This window comes from Kogia breviceps, chromosome 11 (genome assembly GCF_026419965.1).
Source record: "Kogia breviceps isolate mKogBre1 chromosome 11, mKogBre1 haplotype 1, whole genome shotgun sequence".
NCBI lineage: Eukaryota > Metazoa > Chordata > Mammalia > Artiodactyla > Physeteridae > Kogia > Kogia breviceps.
Genome location: NC_081320.1, coordinates 66255154 through 66272356, shown reverse-complemented (window position 1 = coordinate 66272356; position 17203 = coordinate 66255154). Strand labels below are relative to the sequence as shown.

At 39.3% G+C, this 17203-nt stretch overlaps 1 protein-coding gene across 4 annotated transcripts in view; it reads right to left on the bottom strand.

Moving 5' to 3' along the window:
* The window catches only part of SRBD1 (S1 RNA binding domain 1), a 233918-nt gene that overhangs the window by 214121 nt on the left and 2594 nt on the right, over positions 1–17203 (bottom strand). For all 4 annotated transcript variants that reach the window (XM_059078791.2, XM_067007652.1, XM_059078792.2 and 1 more), the window contains exons 2-4: positions 15475–15554; positions 14508–14685; positions 7798–8184 (exon numbers count right to left, since the gene is read on the bottom strand). In XM_059078791.2, the coding sequence (XP_058934774.1) occupies positions 7798–8184; positions 14508–14685; positions 15475–15554 (645 nt within the window). The remainder of the gene's footprint in view (positions 1–7797; positions 8185–14507; positions 14686–15474; positions 15555–17203) is intronic.

The window sequence follows — 17203 nt, the reverse complement described above, 5'->3', positions numbered from 1 at the left end:
AACTTTAATATAAATAAGTACAAATAAAACAGAATATGCCAGGGAATAAGTGGTATAACGTCTTTAGAGAAGAGAATGATCTCCCTGGTGTAATCAAGGAAGGCTTGCTGTAGGGGCAGCATTTCAGCTGGCCCTTGAAAGGCCAGATTCTGAAAGACGGACATAAGACATGAAAATGACAAAAATGCTCATTATTTTGGAACTGAGTGATTGTTAGAACTCATGGGCTCCCACTATCCTAAAACTAGTTCAGTGATTGTTAACTAAAAGGGGTCCAAGATACCTAAGACTCTAGACCCGCATCTGAAGTGTACCAGGTCCTGACAAATCCAGAAGCATCATATGTGTTAAGAAAGTGTATACTGCTACTCATGAAAATTTGTTTCTTGAAATTAAGGATAATAAAACTACATACAAGCAGTCACAACTCTGGGGCCTCCAAATCATCCAATTTCTTCTGTCTTAATTTAGTCAAACATTTATTTTAGCTCATATTATATGCCAATAACCATACCAAGCCAGTAATAAAATGTAAAAACCAAATCCCTCTTGCCAAGAAGCTTATAAGCTAGAAAGAAGAAAGACAGTCAAGTAGACAGTTAAAATACAGTGTGATCTGTATTCTGACAGAAGCAAATACAGGCTCTTTGAGAGCACATAGGAGGAAGAAACATCTACCTCTGCAGAAATGGAGAAGCAACAAGGGAATGAAGGTATCTCAGGCAGCCAAATGAGGGCAGGAATTCTAGGAAGAGAGAAGAGCATATCAAAAGCCACTGATGAGGCACCACTGCACATTTAAAAAAATTTCTATGTTCAGTAATGCTAAAATGTACAAGGCGTATTGAGATGAGCGAGAAATGGAAAAGTGGATGGAGCTAGATGGTGAATTCTAAAAAAAGTTTGAACTTTATCCTATACTTAATATCAAGCCACTCAATGACTGATCTGCTCATTACTTGATTTCATTTGTTGAGTCAACCCCCCCCCCATAAACTCCCTTGACATTTTATGAGTCAATGAGATTTGGGGACTAGAGCAATGTGGTTCCCAAACCAGCAGCAGCATATGCATAATCAGGAAACTTGTTAGAAATGTAACTTCTTGAGCCCCACCCCAGATCAACTGAATCAGAACCTCTGGGGTGGGGCCCAGCATCTGTGTTTTAGACAGATGAGGCAAATGCCAAAGAAACAGCTAAGCATTAAAAGTAGAGATCAAACCTTAGGGATGGGCAGGGAACGACTAAAATTTTTACTTTTAAACTACTGCTTATTTCAACTATTACACTTATTACTTTAATAAGTTTTATAGTTAACTGGTGAATAGGAATGAGGGTAAAGTAAAAAGGAAGGCAGACTCGATATTTTTTTACCTCTAAGATTTAAATAGACAGACACTTTTTGTGACTGTTGTTGTTTTAAGCTAATACCTGTATAGGGCTTATTATGTCCTACACACTTTTACATATTCAATATTAACTCATTTTACAGATACAAAAACTGAGACCCAAAGAAGTTAAGTAAATTGCCCAAAGCCGCACAAGCTATATTTCCTTTTCAGAAATTTGATTTGTGTGCAAAGCAAGATGATTTTCTTCAGGCAAAAGAAAGTATCAATACAAATTAATCAAGTCGCCTTACTTTTCCTCCTGAATCCACCAACTGCGATGAGACATGGTGCCTTCATACTGTCCTCTACTATCTAAAACCTCCAACAAAATGGGCTTCTCCACAAGTGGCCTGAGAATTTCCTCCATCAAAATCTATATTCCCATTTCCTCAGTTAAGAAAGAAAACTGCTGGGTATCAACAGCTAAACTATTGCCTTAATCATCCAGGCAGCATTTTAAAAGAACTAGCATCTAAATTAAATGACAAATGAGTAGACTGAGAGAGAATTTTTTATTCAAAATCAAACCAGCAACTGGACACCTCCCTTCTAAAACAGTTTTGATTACTGCTCTTCTCTTTTCCCTTACCTATTCATTTTATTATACCACTTATTTTACCACACACATACGTTTCTTTAAAGACTGCAAAAGGAAAAACTATGCTGTTAGAAGTCAGAAGAGTGGTTTTAGGTGAGGGGATAGAGGATTGAAAAAGGGTATGAAGGGATTGTAGGGTGTTGGTAATGTTCTCTTTCTTGATCTGAAAGCTTGTTACATGGTAACAATTTTGAACATTCACGAGTTGCATATTTAAGTATAATTTTATATATATATATGCATATATGTATACATATATATATTTCAGAAAGTTTTTTAAGCCCATAATAAATACCATGAGCTAAATTATAAAAATAAAAAGGATCAATACAATTTCTTTTCCTTAATCCCTCCTGGAACACACAGGTTGACCTAACAGACGGTACATGCTTGTGTGTAGAAGTGCAGAGAGAAAGCCAACTCAGAGACACCTGCCTCCTTCCTGTCCCTCTTCCTCCCCCTATTCTTTCATCCCATGTTCTTCTTCACCTATATAATCCCACATCATCTTCTTGCAAGAATGGGGAAAATGGCTAATAAAGGGGTTTTTGCTTGCTTTTCCTCACTAATTTAGCAACATTACTAAGATATTCTATATGGCTACTCCACGCCCACCCCCCTCAAAATAAAGACACTACATAACAACAATCACCACTTGGGAGCATTTAATTTTCTCAAAAACTGCTTGTGGCTAGTCACGTCTTCAAATTCTTACAAAGGTTATGGTACTCACGATGTATTTGTGTAATAATAAAATATACTTTAACAAAAACTAGTTTCTAATGGCAACTATACATTTGTGGCTTGGGGGAAGGGCTGAAGTAGGTTGTTTCTCAAGGAGTCTGGTGATCACCAAACCTGATTAGGAAATAGACACAAAGTGTGTTTATATGTAAAGTCTACAAATAAATTATGTATTGACAATGTAGTTTTCCCTCCCCAAACAAGACAGTGATATTCCTGAAAAGTATCTGTGGACTTTTCAGATATGAGAAACACACTTTGAAGAGAAAAAACATTTAGAGGATCAAAGTGTCATGGTGGGCAGGGTCCATGGGGAACAGCACACAAAATGAAGGAAATATAAATGACATTTCCTTCATGTTCAATTAGTAATAATAATTCCTATACAATTAATTTCCATTGACTATTTCTTACGATGGGTGTGCTTGTCTTTCTTTGCAATTCCAAGCATTTTTTCTCCTCCTCCTTATTGAAAGTGATTTTTGACAGCTCAAACAAGCCTATACTTAGAATGTGGCACTCCTTGCTTGTGGGATGGGAGAAGCGGTTGCCTCAGCTGCCGCCCTCGCTAAGCACCCTGAGGACAGCTAGTACGCTCAGCATTTTCTAGATCGGTTTAGGGAAATTGCCTGGGGAACTTTAGGTGTGATTTACATGTTTGGGTTTTTTAAAAATTTAACCAGATACAGTCATCCTTGTCTAACCTAGTTCCTAGTTCCTAACTAGGAACTTGTTAGGACTTCCCCAAAGAACTTGGACATACATTTCATTTTGTGACAGATAGAATGCGTACCACAGGCATTTCACTGACTCTGGTCCTCACTCAAATGTTCAAATCCTTCCTGATTGTCTGACTTGGCATTGCTGACTCTTGCTCTTCTCAGCTCCTTTCCCCCTAACACCTGTCACTATTCTCAAACATGTATGGAAGCAGGAATGCAGTGCTAAGAGAATGATTCTCTCTCCTGCTTATAGAGAAAAAAAAGCATAGGACAGGGCTTCCCTGGTGGTGCAGTGGTTGGGGGTCCGCCTGCCGATGCGTGGGGTACGGGTTCGTGCCCTGGTCTGGGCGGATCCCGCGTGCCGCGGAGCGGCTGGGCCCGTGGGCTGTGGCCGCTGGGCCTGCGCGTCCGGAGCCTGTGCTCCGTGGCGGGAGAGGCCGCGGCAGTGAGGGGCCCGCGTACGGCAAAAAAAAAAAAAAAAAAAAAAAAAAAGTATAGGACAGGAAGTCCACATACACTAAAAGACTTGTCTGTCAAAGTAACTCAAGTTTAGACAAGGATGACTGTATCTGGTTAAAGTTTTTAAAAACCCAAACATGTAAATCACAAGCTAAAGTTCCCCAGGCAATTTCCCTAAACCGATCTAGAAAATGCCGAGCGTACTAGGTGTCCTCAGGGTGCTCAGCGAGGGCGGCAGCTGAGGCAACCGCTTTTCCCATCTCACAAGCAAGGAGTGCCACATTCTAAGTATAGGCTTGTTTGAGCTGTCAAAAATCACTTTCAATAAGGAGGAGGAGAAAAAATGCTTGGAATTGCAAAGAAAGACAAGCACACCCATATTACCCAAATAATATGGCCAAAGGCCATAAAAATAGTTCTAGGACCTGAAAACTCGCTTCCATTTGATATTCAAACAACACAACCATGGACACCGCTGCTACCGATTCACAAATGAAGCTGTTACTCCTGGCTGCTCTTCTTCTGCCACTCTCCCTCTGGCAGTTGGGAACCTGTTCTCTCCGTACACTTTTCCCTCCTCACAAGCTAAAACTAACGGTAAATGAATTGTGGAGCTGTCATCTTGCACCTTCAGTGAAGAAGCAGGGAAATCGGGTCTGCTGAGAGGAAATAACAACTCAGACAAACAGAGAAGGGGCAAAAAGGGATGATCATGAAACCCCTGAAAGAGAGAAAACTGAGAAAATGACTTCCTCAAGTCCTCAGTTTTCCAATTTTTGGTTCAAGGCCTTTAGGAGACTCAATCACACTTTGTCCCTTGCATCTTTGAAAGGGCCCCGGTCCTTGGTAATAAACTCTTTTCTGCTTAAGCTCATTAGAAGCAGGTTTCTATTACTTGTAACCAAGAGACAGCTGGCAAAGGTAGGGTCATTTTAATCTCTTTCTCTGTTACACAGATTAGGAGATAGGGGTGTGAAGCAAAGTTTCATAGAATAAGTAGCCCTTGACTTCCCTTTGTAAAACTTATTTCCACAGTTCAAGAGATTTCCTGGACTTTGAAACCCTCCTCTCTCCCTCCTTCCCTCCCTCCTGCTCAGGGTCAGCTACTAAAGGTAGATCTATGTCAACAGCAGAGGTAAGCTTAAAAGTAAAGAAGAGAAGGGAAGTGGGACATGCCCACCTGCCCCTGTAGGTCTGGACTGGAACCAAGGAGTCTGCCTGTTAAGAAAGCCTTTAGGGTGAATCTGATTCAGGCTGCCATGAACCAACCTTTGAAAGCAATTCTTTGTGGGCCTAAATGAAAAAAGAAAAAGAAGGCATAGAAAGGAACCTAATTATACTGTTTCTCCAGAAAACTCTGAACTGTTCGGGAACAAGAAGGAGAAGAAAGCTATGAGGCAACATTCTATTCCTTAATAAGTCAGAGACAAAAAATATCATAATTAAAAATTACTGGTGATGTTCAACTAATAGGTAATAGAAAAGGCAGCATGGATAAAAAGAAGTTCCTGGGAAAAACAGGTAACACACAGACAATCCCAGACTGAGAAGTAGTATTACCCAGCAGAGGCACCGAGCTCTAGAGCAGTAATTCACAGCAGAGGAAGGAGTACACATCAAATCACCATGGGACAAACAATAAGGAGGGAGGTTATCCCCATTTACACTGAGGGGCACTGCTATGATTAAGTCTGAACCGTTCCCAGAGTGTGTTGGGGCAGACAAAAGGTTGAGAATCACTGTTTAAGAGTCACTTTTCAGGTCTTCTCTACCATCCCCAAAGGCAGCCAAAGAAACTGGGAGAAATCCAATTTCTCCTGTAGTAAGAAATATAATTATGGCATCTGAAGTTAGAATTTGGATAAAATTTTCCTTTAAGAAATTACTGCACAAAAACAGAAATATAGATCAATGGAACAGGATAGAAAGCCCAGAGATAAACCCGCACACATATGGTCACCTTATCTTTGATAAAGGAGGCAAGAATATACAGTGGAGAAAAGACAGCCTCTTCAATAAGTGGTGCTGGGAAAACTGGACAGGTACATGTAAAAAGTATGAAATTAGAACACTCCCTAACACCATACACAAAAATAAACTCAAAATGGGTTAAAGACCTAAATGTAAGGCCAGACACTGTCAAACTCTTAGAGGAAAACATAGGCAGAACACTCTATGACATAAATCACAGCAAGATCCTTTTTGACCCACCTCCTAGAGAAATGGAAATAAAAACAAAAATAAACAAATGGGACCTAATGAAACTTAAAAGCTTTTGCACAGCAAAGGATACCATAAACAAGACCAAAAGACAACCCTCAGAATGGGAGAAAATAGTTGCAAATGAAGCAACTGACAAAGGACTAATCTCCAAAATTTATAAGCAACTCATGCAGCTCAGTAACAAAAAAACAAACAACCCAATCCAAAAATGGGCAGAAGACCTAAATAGACATTTCTCCAAAGAAGATATACAGATAGCCAACAAACACATGAAAGAATGCTCAACATCATTAATCATTAGAGAAATGCAAATCAAAACTACAATGACATATCATCTCACACTGGTCAGAATGGCCATCATCAAAAAATCTAGAAACAATAAATGCTGGAGAGGGTGTGTAGAAAAGGGGACACTCGTACTGTTGGTGGGAATGTAAATTGATACAGTCACTATGGAGAGCAGTATGGAGGTTCCTTAAAAAACTACAAATAGAACTACCATATGACCCAGCAATCCCACTACTGGGCATATACCCTGAGAAAACCATAATTCAAAAAGAGTCATGTACTAAAATGTTCATTGCAGCTCTATTTACAATAGCCAGGACATGGAAGCAACCTAAGTGTCCATCAACAGATGAATGGATAAAGAAGATGCAGCACATATATACAATGGAATATTACTCAGCCATAAAAAGAAATGAAACTGAGTTATCTGTAGTGAGGTGGATGGACCTGGAGTCTGTCACACAGAGTGAAGTAAGTCAGAAGGAGAAAAACAAACACCGTATGCTAACACATATATATGGAATCTAAGAAAAAAAAAAGTGTCATGAAGAGCCTAGGGGTAGGACGGGAATAAAACACAGACCTACTAGAGCATGGCCTTGAGGATATGGGGAGGAGGAAGGGTAAGCTGTGATGAAGTGAGTGAGTGGTATGGACATATATACACTACCAAACGTAGGGTGGATAGCTAGTGGGAAGCAGCCGCATGGCACAGGGAGATCAGCTAGGTGGTTTGTGACCACCTAGAGGGGTGGGATAGGGAGGGTGGGAGGGAGGGAGACGCAAGAGGGAAGAGATATGGGAACATATATATATGTATAACTGATTCACTTTGTTGTAAAGCAGAAACTAACACACCATTGTAAAGCAATTATACTCCAATAAAGATGTTAAAAAAAACCCTAAAACTAAATAAATAATCTCATGGACTGGAAAAAAAAAAGAAATTACTAGGCCTGTTCACAGTCTATTACATTACACTAAGAATTAAACAGATGTACTAATGGTCAATGACTTAATCACTTGCACTGCTTTTATAGGCAATACAGTCCAAGTGCAAAGCAAAAACTTAACAAGGAACTTAGGAGGGCCCAATCTGTTGATGCAATCTGTCTATATAGGACATGTTCACTAGAACACGAAGGCAGAGATCTACCTTGCCTGCGGTCACAGCTTTTAGCTAAAGAACTGATGACAATAAGCAATAATACCAAACTGCACACCCAGGAAAGGAACCAGTGGGCAAAGCCTCCAGAGACCACTGGCAAAAGTGAAAAGAGAACTGAAAACTTCCAGCCCTTCCCTAGTCCCATCCCAGTCAAAAAGAAAGGAATCAAACAAACTGAAGTGACAGAAAGAGGCTGCACATACCTGTACTATGTCCCAGTTCATTTCCACCTCCTCCTTAATATTGTTGGCATTTGCTGGAAACCTGACAGGCTGCCCCTGAGGACACATTTCTGTCTTCACTTTCTTCAAAGGGGACTGACTGCATGTGAAGTCGTCTTCACTCTCCTCCTTCTTGCACCCACCTTCCCACGTGGCGCTTGTGGACGGTGTCTCTGTGCTGTTACTCCCACTCTCTAAGCTGCTGGCTTTGTTGGTTTCTTCATCAGCTTTCAGCTTTTTGGTCCTCCGAGCTGAAGGTGACTGAGCTGAATTTTTCCGTTTCATCTTTGCTGTCTTCAGAGTCTGCACAGTCTCCAATTTATTTTTTCTGTCTTCCAAATCAACATCAACAATAGGCACAGAGCTATTCTATCAAATCATGAAGAGATCACACAAGAATTAGATGATAAAAACCAATGGCTCTGGAATATTATTCAGCAATGAAAAGGCACAAATTGTAGACATACACAATAATTTGGAAGAATCTCAAGGAAATTATTTTGAGTGGAGGGAAAACATCAATCTCAAAAAGTTACATACTATATGATTGCATTTATACAATATTCCTGAAAAAATTCGTGGTTATTGGAGGTCAGAGATGGGGGTGGAGGTTGGGAGAGGGGAGAGTATGACAATAAAAGGGCAATACTAGGGATCCTTGTGATAGGACTGTCCTGTGTGGTGGACACACAGACCTACACATATTGTAAAATTGCATAGAACTAAATATACACATATACATACACATATATAAATGAATACAAATAAAACTGGAGAAATCTAAATAAGATCAGCGGATTTTATCAATGTCAATATCCTGGCTGTGATATTTAACTATAGCTTTACAAGACGTGACCATAGGGGAAAATGTGATAAAGGATACATGATATCTCTCTGTATTATTTTTCACAACTGCAGGTGAAGGTTTAATTTTTTTAAATAAGTGGAGAATAGGTGTACACCTGGCAGAAAAACCAAGATTTAAAACTTGCAATCAAAAGTCAACACTTTAGAGGGAGAAGAGTTAACACTCACAGGTTCACAAAACTCAACATGCTACACCTGCCACCAGTTTATGCAGAAAGAGAACAGAAAGCATGGCAGGACAGCAGGGTAGTACCAGGCATTTTTCCTTAGTAAGAGGCTACACAGCAGTACATGCAGGTGTCCAAGGGCTACTCTCTGCACCACCCACCCCTCCCCCCAGGTGACAACTCAGGTGTGAAGCAATGACATCTGGCACTAATTTTGAGACTAGAGTAGTAAATAAGATACAGATCCTGCCCCGTGGAGTTCACAATTTTGCAAGCTAGCCTGTTTTTAGTTACCTAAGTGATGTAGATGGCACAAACGCAAACAAAAGAACTGCTCCCAAACTAAATTTCAGTCAATATTGAATTTTCTCTCCTATCAGATAATTTTCCATAATTACTGACTACTGAAAATACTGGGAAAAAAAAAAAAAGAAAATACTGGGAACTATAATAAAGAGCACACTCCTTCCATCCTACTGCCCACCCATCACCACCTAACCTGGAAATGATATATAATACATTAAATAGCGCTCCAAGTATTACATTTTTAATTGGAACATAATAGATAAGAACAGAGGTATAAAAATAGACTGCCTCCTCAAGTCCATAAGAGTTGATAAAAACCTGATCAAATTAATTGACATAGCTAAAGAATGTGTCAATCATACAGAGAGTTGTCAGCCCTAGAGGAACAGAAAAAGGAGAACTGTAGAAAGCATACGATCAGCATTCTAAGTAACATACAAAGAGGAAAGGTTAGCAAACAGATTCTGAGTAATTTGCTCCCAATGGTTAAGACAGCCCTCCTGTGAGATGGATACATCAGACTACCTTAGATTCATGCAGTTAAAACATTCAGTTCTCATTGTGACAAGCACAGTACCTCGCCCACAGAAGGCATTCAATAAACCCAAATGAATATTTATCTAATTCTCCTATTCTGAGCCCATGCTCATCAAGTAAATTTCTGATTATTATTTAATTCCCTACTTACTTCAGCCTCCAACGAGAGACAGTGCTAGTCATAAGAATTTAACTCCTTGCGACAGTTATATCATACTATTAATTATTAAACCAGCACTGTGGTTTTATACACCACACTTATGAGCATATGGTTGATGTAAAAACACCCACGAGAGATACATCGGTTCCTGAAATGCTGACAAAATCATGTTCTTGACTTAGAAACCCAGTTCCATTACTTACTATCTGTGATCCACGAGCAAGTCACTTAACATCTCTCCCCTTGGCTTTCTGGTCTATAAAATCAGGATAATTACAGCACCTGCCTCAAGGGACTGTTGTGAAGATTAAGTAATATCACGCAAATGCAGTGCTGAACATGTCACCTCGCTAACGGTGAGCAATCAAATATCTGCTGTTACCACCATCATTACCATGACTACCACACCCAGACTACCTCCCAGGAGAGGGAAAAGGAAGTAGATGAAGAAATAAAGAAAAAGTAAAATGACTAAAGGTGGGGGGTTTAAAGTAAGAGGAAAAAAAGAAAAGCCAGCAGTCAAAAATTAGACACTTAAAGGTATCTTCTCTGGAGTCTTCAGACAAAATTTACCTAGGGTCTCAGTGTTGTTCATAGACCCCTGAGACCCTTTCAGGGGGTCTGCAAGGTCACAACTATATTCATAATAATGCCAAGGCACTGTCTGACATTTCACTGATGGTGCAAGAGCAATGGTAGCAACAAAACAAGGCAGTGGCACCAAGCTGTACTAGCAATCACTGTTCCCTCCACTGTCACACACTTGCAATAAAACAATGTCAGCTTCACTTAAGAATAAAGCAGTAAAAGTTATTAATTTTTAAAATTTCAATCCTTGAAAGCACACCTTTTTCATAGTCTGTACTGAAATGTACATAAAGCACAAATGTACACATAAAGCACTTCTGCTGCAGGCTAATTCATACTGACATGCAGTGGTTGTCTCACAGTAAATCAATTAGTGAACCAGTATTTTCCAAATGACCAACACATAATGTTACAAAATCATGCATAGGTAAAAGAGCCATTCAAACAATACAGACCAATGGATTTTAATGTAATAGAACATAGTATGGTTACAGATTCCACAATGAAACCTTTTAAACTACCACTTACTGAGTTTTGGCATAGTATAAAATAATATCTACAATTATCTGAAAAGGCTGTTAAAACACCATTCCCTTTTCCAAATACACATCTGTGTGGAGGCTGGGATTTCTTTTTTATTTCAAATATCTTCTAGTAAATCAGACATTAAAGACATTTGCAAAAATGTAAAACAACGTCATTCTTATCGTTAATTTTCTTGTTGTTTGGGAAAAATATATATACTTATTTTTCATTAAAACATGTTATTTGCATTAACATGTAATAGGTTTATTATTATTTTTAAATTGATGGAATATTTTCTCCTTTTTAATTTCTAGTATGGTAAATATTTACAGATATAACCCACCTAAGCAAAAGTTCCCTGGGGTCCTCAGTAAGTTCTAAAAGTGTAAAGGAGTCCAAAGACCAAAAATTTTGAGAAAAGTGAATCCAAACATGTTTAGATCAAAACACAGATCAAAAACATATGGAAAGGGCTTCCCTGGTGGTGCAGTGGTTGAGAATCCACCTGCCAATGCAGGGGACACAGGTTCGAGCCCTGGTCTGGGAAGAGCCCACATGCCGCGGAGCAACTAAGCCCGTGCGCCACAACTACTGAGCCTGCGCCCTAGAGCCCATGAGCCACAACTACTGAAGCTCATGCACCGAGAGCCCATGCTTCACAGCAAGAGAAAGCACTGCAATGAGAAGTCCACGCACCACAACAAATAGCCTCACTCGCTGCAACTAGAGAAAGCCTGTGTGCAGCAACGAAGACTCAACGCAGCCAAAAATAAAATAAATAAATAAACAAACAAAAATATGGAAATAACTCTCCATTTTTAAAGCTTCTAAGATTCTACAGCCTTCCTCAGTGACATACTCAAGTTTAATAAACCATGAAAATATTTTTCCTCTTTATATTTAACCTGAATCTTTGACACACTGAAAAATCACAGTTCATTATCTTTTGCCTTCATGGGTTTTTTAATCACTCTTAACACTTCAAATGGTAATTATGTAGCCTATAACTAAACCCAGAACTCCAGGAAGAATCTGACCATTCTTCTTTTTGCTATCTCTGAAAGTCATAAACTGTCTAAATCAAAAAAGTGGCTCATTGTAAATATCTTTACTAGTTGAATCAGTCAACAGGCCTTGGCCTTGACCTTGTGATATATTGTATGAGCGTGACAGATAGCTGGAAAGGGATATGGAGTCAAGGGAAGGCTTCTTAAAAGTTAGATGTAAAAGAGCATTTTATACTCTGTAGCAATTGAGGAAGAAAAGTTGACAAGAGAAAAGAAAGGAGATGACAGAGGGAACAGAGACCTAGCACAAGAGTGGATGACATCTTAAGCCCAAGTGGTGAACCAATCCTTGGTAGGAGGAATGACATTTCCTCCATGGCAATAGGACAGAAGGTGAACACAAATATAGATAGCTTGGTCGTGAGAAGACTGGAAACTTCCTATATTCTCAAATAAATAAAAGGCTGAGAGAAGAGAAAGGAATTTAGGAAGTTTAAGAAAAGAGAAAAAGGTGGAAAAACAAACCTGCTGAAGAAAAATGAGGTTACCAGGTATTTCTGATGCAATTTTGAGGTCTGAGATTATGAATCTAAAGTAAAACAGATTAGGTCACTGGAGAGACTGTTTCCCTCAATGGTTAGCTGCTCAGTGCAGGCAGGAGAGGCTATGGTTCACCCAGTGCTGGGGTTTAATCAGCCATGTAGGATCGAATAAAAGAAGGACAAAATGGTGAGTCTATTCAATAAAAAGTGATTATGTAATCTAGGCTAGATTAGGTAAGAAAAGAAAAGCGCTGATGGACAGTGACAGAGCCCTAGAGTCAAAGAATTAAGTAATGGATCTCAACTCTGGCTGTACATAAAAATCACATGAGGAGTTTTAAGAAAGTAATAACACTGGTGCCAAGGCCTACCTCCAGAATTCTTTCCAGATTTAATTGGTTTGGAAAAGGGGCCTAGGCATTGGGTTTTTTTTTTCAAGTTCCCTAGGCTGAGAACTACTGATGAGAAGTTGTGATAAATTTGCAAAATTGCGGCAGTAAGGGCACCTGAGCAAGTAAGCTGGAAAAACAGGAAATGGTGAGCTGATGGTACAAAAGTGAGATAGGAGGAAAAGAAATGTCAGCGGTAGCACAGCTTCTGGTCATGACAAGATTCAGGTTGAGCTCACGAGAGGTGTGGTGAAGGCAGAGAAGAAGAAAAAAGGCACTGGAGGTGGGGAGGTTAAAGAACCAGGAACACAGGGTATTAGAAGGCTCATCCAAGTAGAGGTGGGTACCACTGAGAATAGTGACAGAAGATGCAGAGAGGAAGATACAAAGCAGGAGCTAAAGTCTTCAAAGAATGAAGAGGAATGGCCAGTGGATTGGCAAATTACAGCAACATGGAGAGGAAGAGACTGAGTAATGATGGATTTTGTCTACACTGTTTGCTAACAATAGATTTTAAAATTATTAAGAGGCTACCAATTCTATCTCCACCCAAAACCAATTCTAGCTCCATGTAATTAGGGTTTTCAATTAGTTTGTTCGGTGGTAGTTACACAAGAACTAGATGCCAATGAAATGAAATAGTCTAACACGCTCCATGTGCTTTGATTGAGCCAGAAAACTTGTGGAATATCTCTTAAGTGAGAAACTTCCCATGTGAATTTCCTTTTTCCCTTTAAAAGAAATATACATATACCAAGCACCAAGGGAAGGATCAAGAAGTCACCATGACAAGGGTTCTTAAGCTGTATGCTCTTGAACCATACTTTAAAACTTATGTGTACATTTTACTGAAGAGAATGTTCATAACTATAATCAAATTCTCAAAGGGATTGTGACCCCAATGCAAAGAACCCCGGAACTAAGAGATATTTCCTAATTAGGCAGTCAAGCTACTTTTAAGTGCAGCTGTGCCATGCTCAACGAAAAACCTCCAAATTCTATCAACAAGTCAATACTTTCTCAGCTATAGGTAAAGCCTACCCACCCACCCACTAAAAGTGTGTTCAGTGAAAAGCTTGCATGCAAAGATGAAGAAACAGAGGTGCTGGCTGACAGGAGAAAAGATTGATTCAAATGCCCTACCCAAGGGCACAGCAAGGTACAATGTAATGTCCCCTCTATACACGATAAATGCGTCCCTGGGAAGTCAGGCATCCACTGCATATTAAAAGAGTATTCTTCTAAATGAACTAGTGAAGCTGTTATTTAAAGGAATACCACAGTGAATTATTTTGGAAATGCATAATCCTTTCAGTACTGCAACAGAGCCTATAATTTATTGTTGTTGGTTTTTTTTAATCCAGATTGGTGTAGCTACAGTGTTTGCTTACAGCAAGATATACATATGTGCCAGCTGATAAATCTTCCTTCTGCTCCAACACGGTGGATCTGATGGTAAATACTATTAAGGCCCCTGGCAGAAGGCACCATTGCCCTGCAGTTTTTGCCATTTACCTGCTTTGTCCTAGTCCATGTAAGGAGAAAGTAGCATCACTAATTAGGAAGGCATGGCAGTGTTCCCTCTATCCAGCTAAAGCACCTACCAGCTCTTCCTTAACAGCCACACCTTCTGAGCCATCTTTGGTCTGTAGGGTATTCTTCTTCACCCGTGGAGCCCTCTTCGGTTTGTATTCCTTGGAAACAGGCACCTTACGGCTTCTGGGGACTTTCTTTTGGGGCTCCCAGGCACTATCCTCCTTGTCATCTTCAGAGGCAGATGATCTAAAAGTAAAACAATAGAAAAATTTCCAGAAAAAATGAAGCCAAATGTTAAAGGTGAAAAAAAGATATATGCTTCTTGAAAAAAGAATAAGGTAGAAGGTGTTTAATATAAAATGGAGTGATGTGAACACAGAATATGAAGAGATGTTGCTAACAACTGAAACAAGAGAGTTGACCAGGAATACCCTCCAATACATTATAAATCACAGGTCTCCCTCCGTTCTCCTCTCACCTAACCAACACAGACACCTGTACACTCAAAACATAGGAAATCATGTACTACCTTAAGTAATAAGTGGGTCATGTCACACCACAGTCATAGTGAGGTTTTCCATTTTTAAACAATGTCTAAAGACATTTTTGATTGTCCCAAATGAGGTGGGGGAGGGGATGCTATTGGCAACTAATGGGTAGAGACCAGGGATGCTACTAAACATCCTACAATGTAAAGAACAGTCCCTGTACCAAAGAATTATCTGGTCAATAGTGCTGAAGTTGGGAAACTGGGCTCTAAAGCAATATAACAAACTTCACTGCCCTCATGGACTTTATATTCTAGTGTATATATTATATTTTATATTTAGTTGGTCACTTTCTCCTTGTTCAATAGTTTACCACCAACACCTAAACACAGGCTGGGACACAGCATGAGTTCAATAAGTTACATAAATGAATGAAAAAGACACAGCCTTCTTCAACACAAATGACTTCAGAAGTTAGTAAATGACAGAATGCATCTCCTTAAAATACACATCATTCTCCCACCCCATATGAAACCAATATGCTTACAACTCAGAGAAGGAAGAGAATTCATCTTTGGATACCACAGTCTGGACCTTTACTTTTGCTCTTCTTGGCAATGATGACATCTGAAAGAAGAAATACAACATGAAATCAGTATGATTTAAATCACTGATCACTTATTTTGTCTACAAAATGATGTGCCATTCAAAACTAACACTCCAATACCTCTGCTGCTAGAAAATGCCATAGGGGAGAAAAATGACAATCATTCACAAGCCTAAACACTTGTTTCCCCTCCTATGTGGCTGCCAATTATAAGGGCAGCTAACAGCCTTCCCATGGTTTCAAAAGCCTGATGAGTATGGGCCATCTCTGGAAACATATAAGTTCCTGTAGGGTGAGAATTCTTCATTTTTAGAATTATATGCTTGCATATACTGCAAGTATTATTTGATAATTTATCAGACAGCAAATTATAAAGTCCTTTATTAAAATAAATACCTTCCTTCTTCTTTATCTTCTTACAGTATAAGTAGAGGCCCATCTACAAAGTTGGCAGTCAAATAAGCGATGCTGATTGACTGAATAAGGAGTCAGGCTATTCCTAAAACAAGATAATCTAGTCCCTTAAAATAAAAGCTCACAATTTTTAAGTAAAATAATTAATTACAAATGCCACTAGAAAATATTTCCCAAATTCAAAGGCCCAGCTCTTAAAAAAAAAAAAAGGACTCAAATAACCAGAGACATCATACAATACAGGAAGTAAACAAATTTACTTCAGCTGATAAATTTTATTACCTAAAGACTGTATGTCAAACCATAAAAACTACAGTAGACTCTGACATGCTTGTAAACCTTTAAACAAGTTCCTAAGCCAGTCATATGTTATAATGCCTCCGTTCTAACTTCCACTTGGAGAAGGAACAAACACCTCACAGAAATACCAAAGTGGTTGTCACAAAAGGGAACATGTCCCCCTGGCAGCTATAGCTCAACTCAGTCCAGTGGGTGCAGAACTACTGGATAGGAGAGTGCCCAGAGGGAACCAGGACAACAAAAGAAGTAGACAGGATATTCTTCTATCTTTTCCTTCACCGCCTTTTCTGAATTTTATGTTTATCAAGGTCATCATTCCTCAAATAAGTGCTCCTCGATACTGATCATAAAGGAACAGATGGAGGTTTATTCTCTGGAGAAGGTAAAACAAGTCTCTAGACTAGAGGACATGAAGTACAGTTGTGGACATGGGAACCATACAGGCTGAACGTTAAACAGAGATTCCCAGCTCCTTTCCCCCACTATGCTCCTAAAAAAGCTGCCAGTCAGATTCCTACCCTCTAGGGAGGAGCATGGGAAGATTCTTCTTTGGAGAATCTGACCAGCCCAAGAATAAAAAACTGAAAGTGCTAAGCTCCTCGACAAACAACCCAACCAGATCATCCACTCCCATCACCCCCTTCTACATTATACCTGAATTCAGAACTTTCCCACACAGAGCACCATGCACCAATTCTAATTCCACACATCAGCTTTAACAGAAATGTGTTATAAATAGGGGTAGACAAATCCTTGGGAAGCTCATAAAATTTTAATTAACCACTGGAGAAGACTTTCCTAAAACAAATATTTCCAAATGCTCCTTTATCAGGCAACCTGGAGGCAATGCTGCCATTAAAAGAGGTGAAATTGTCTTTTGACAAGTAGAAAAAAAATTTGAATTTGAAAAAGGAGGTGGGAAAGGAGAATATGCATGAACACATAGGCCTATTTC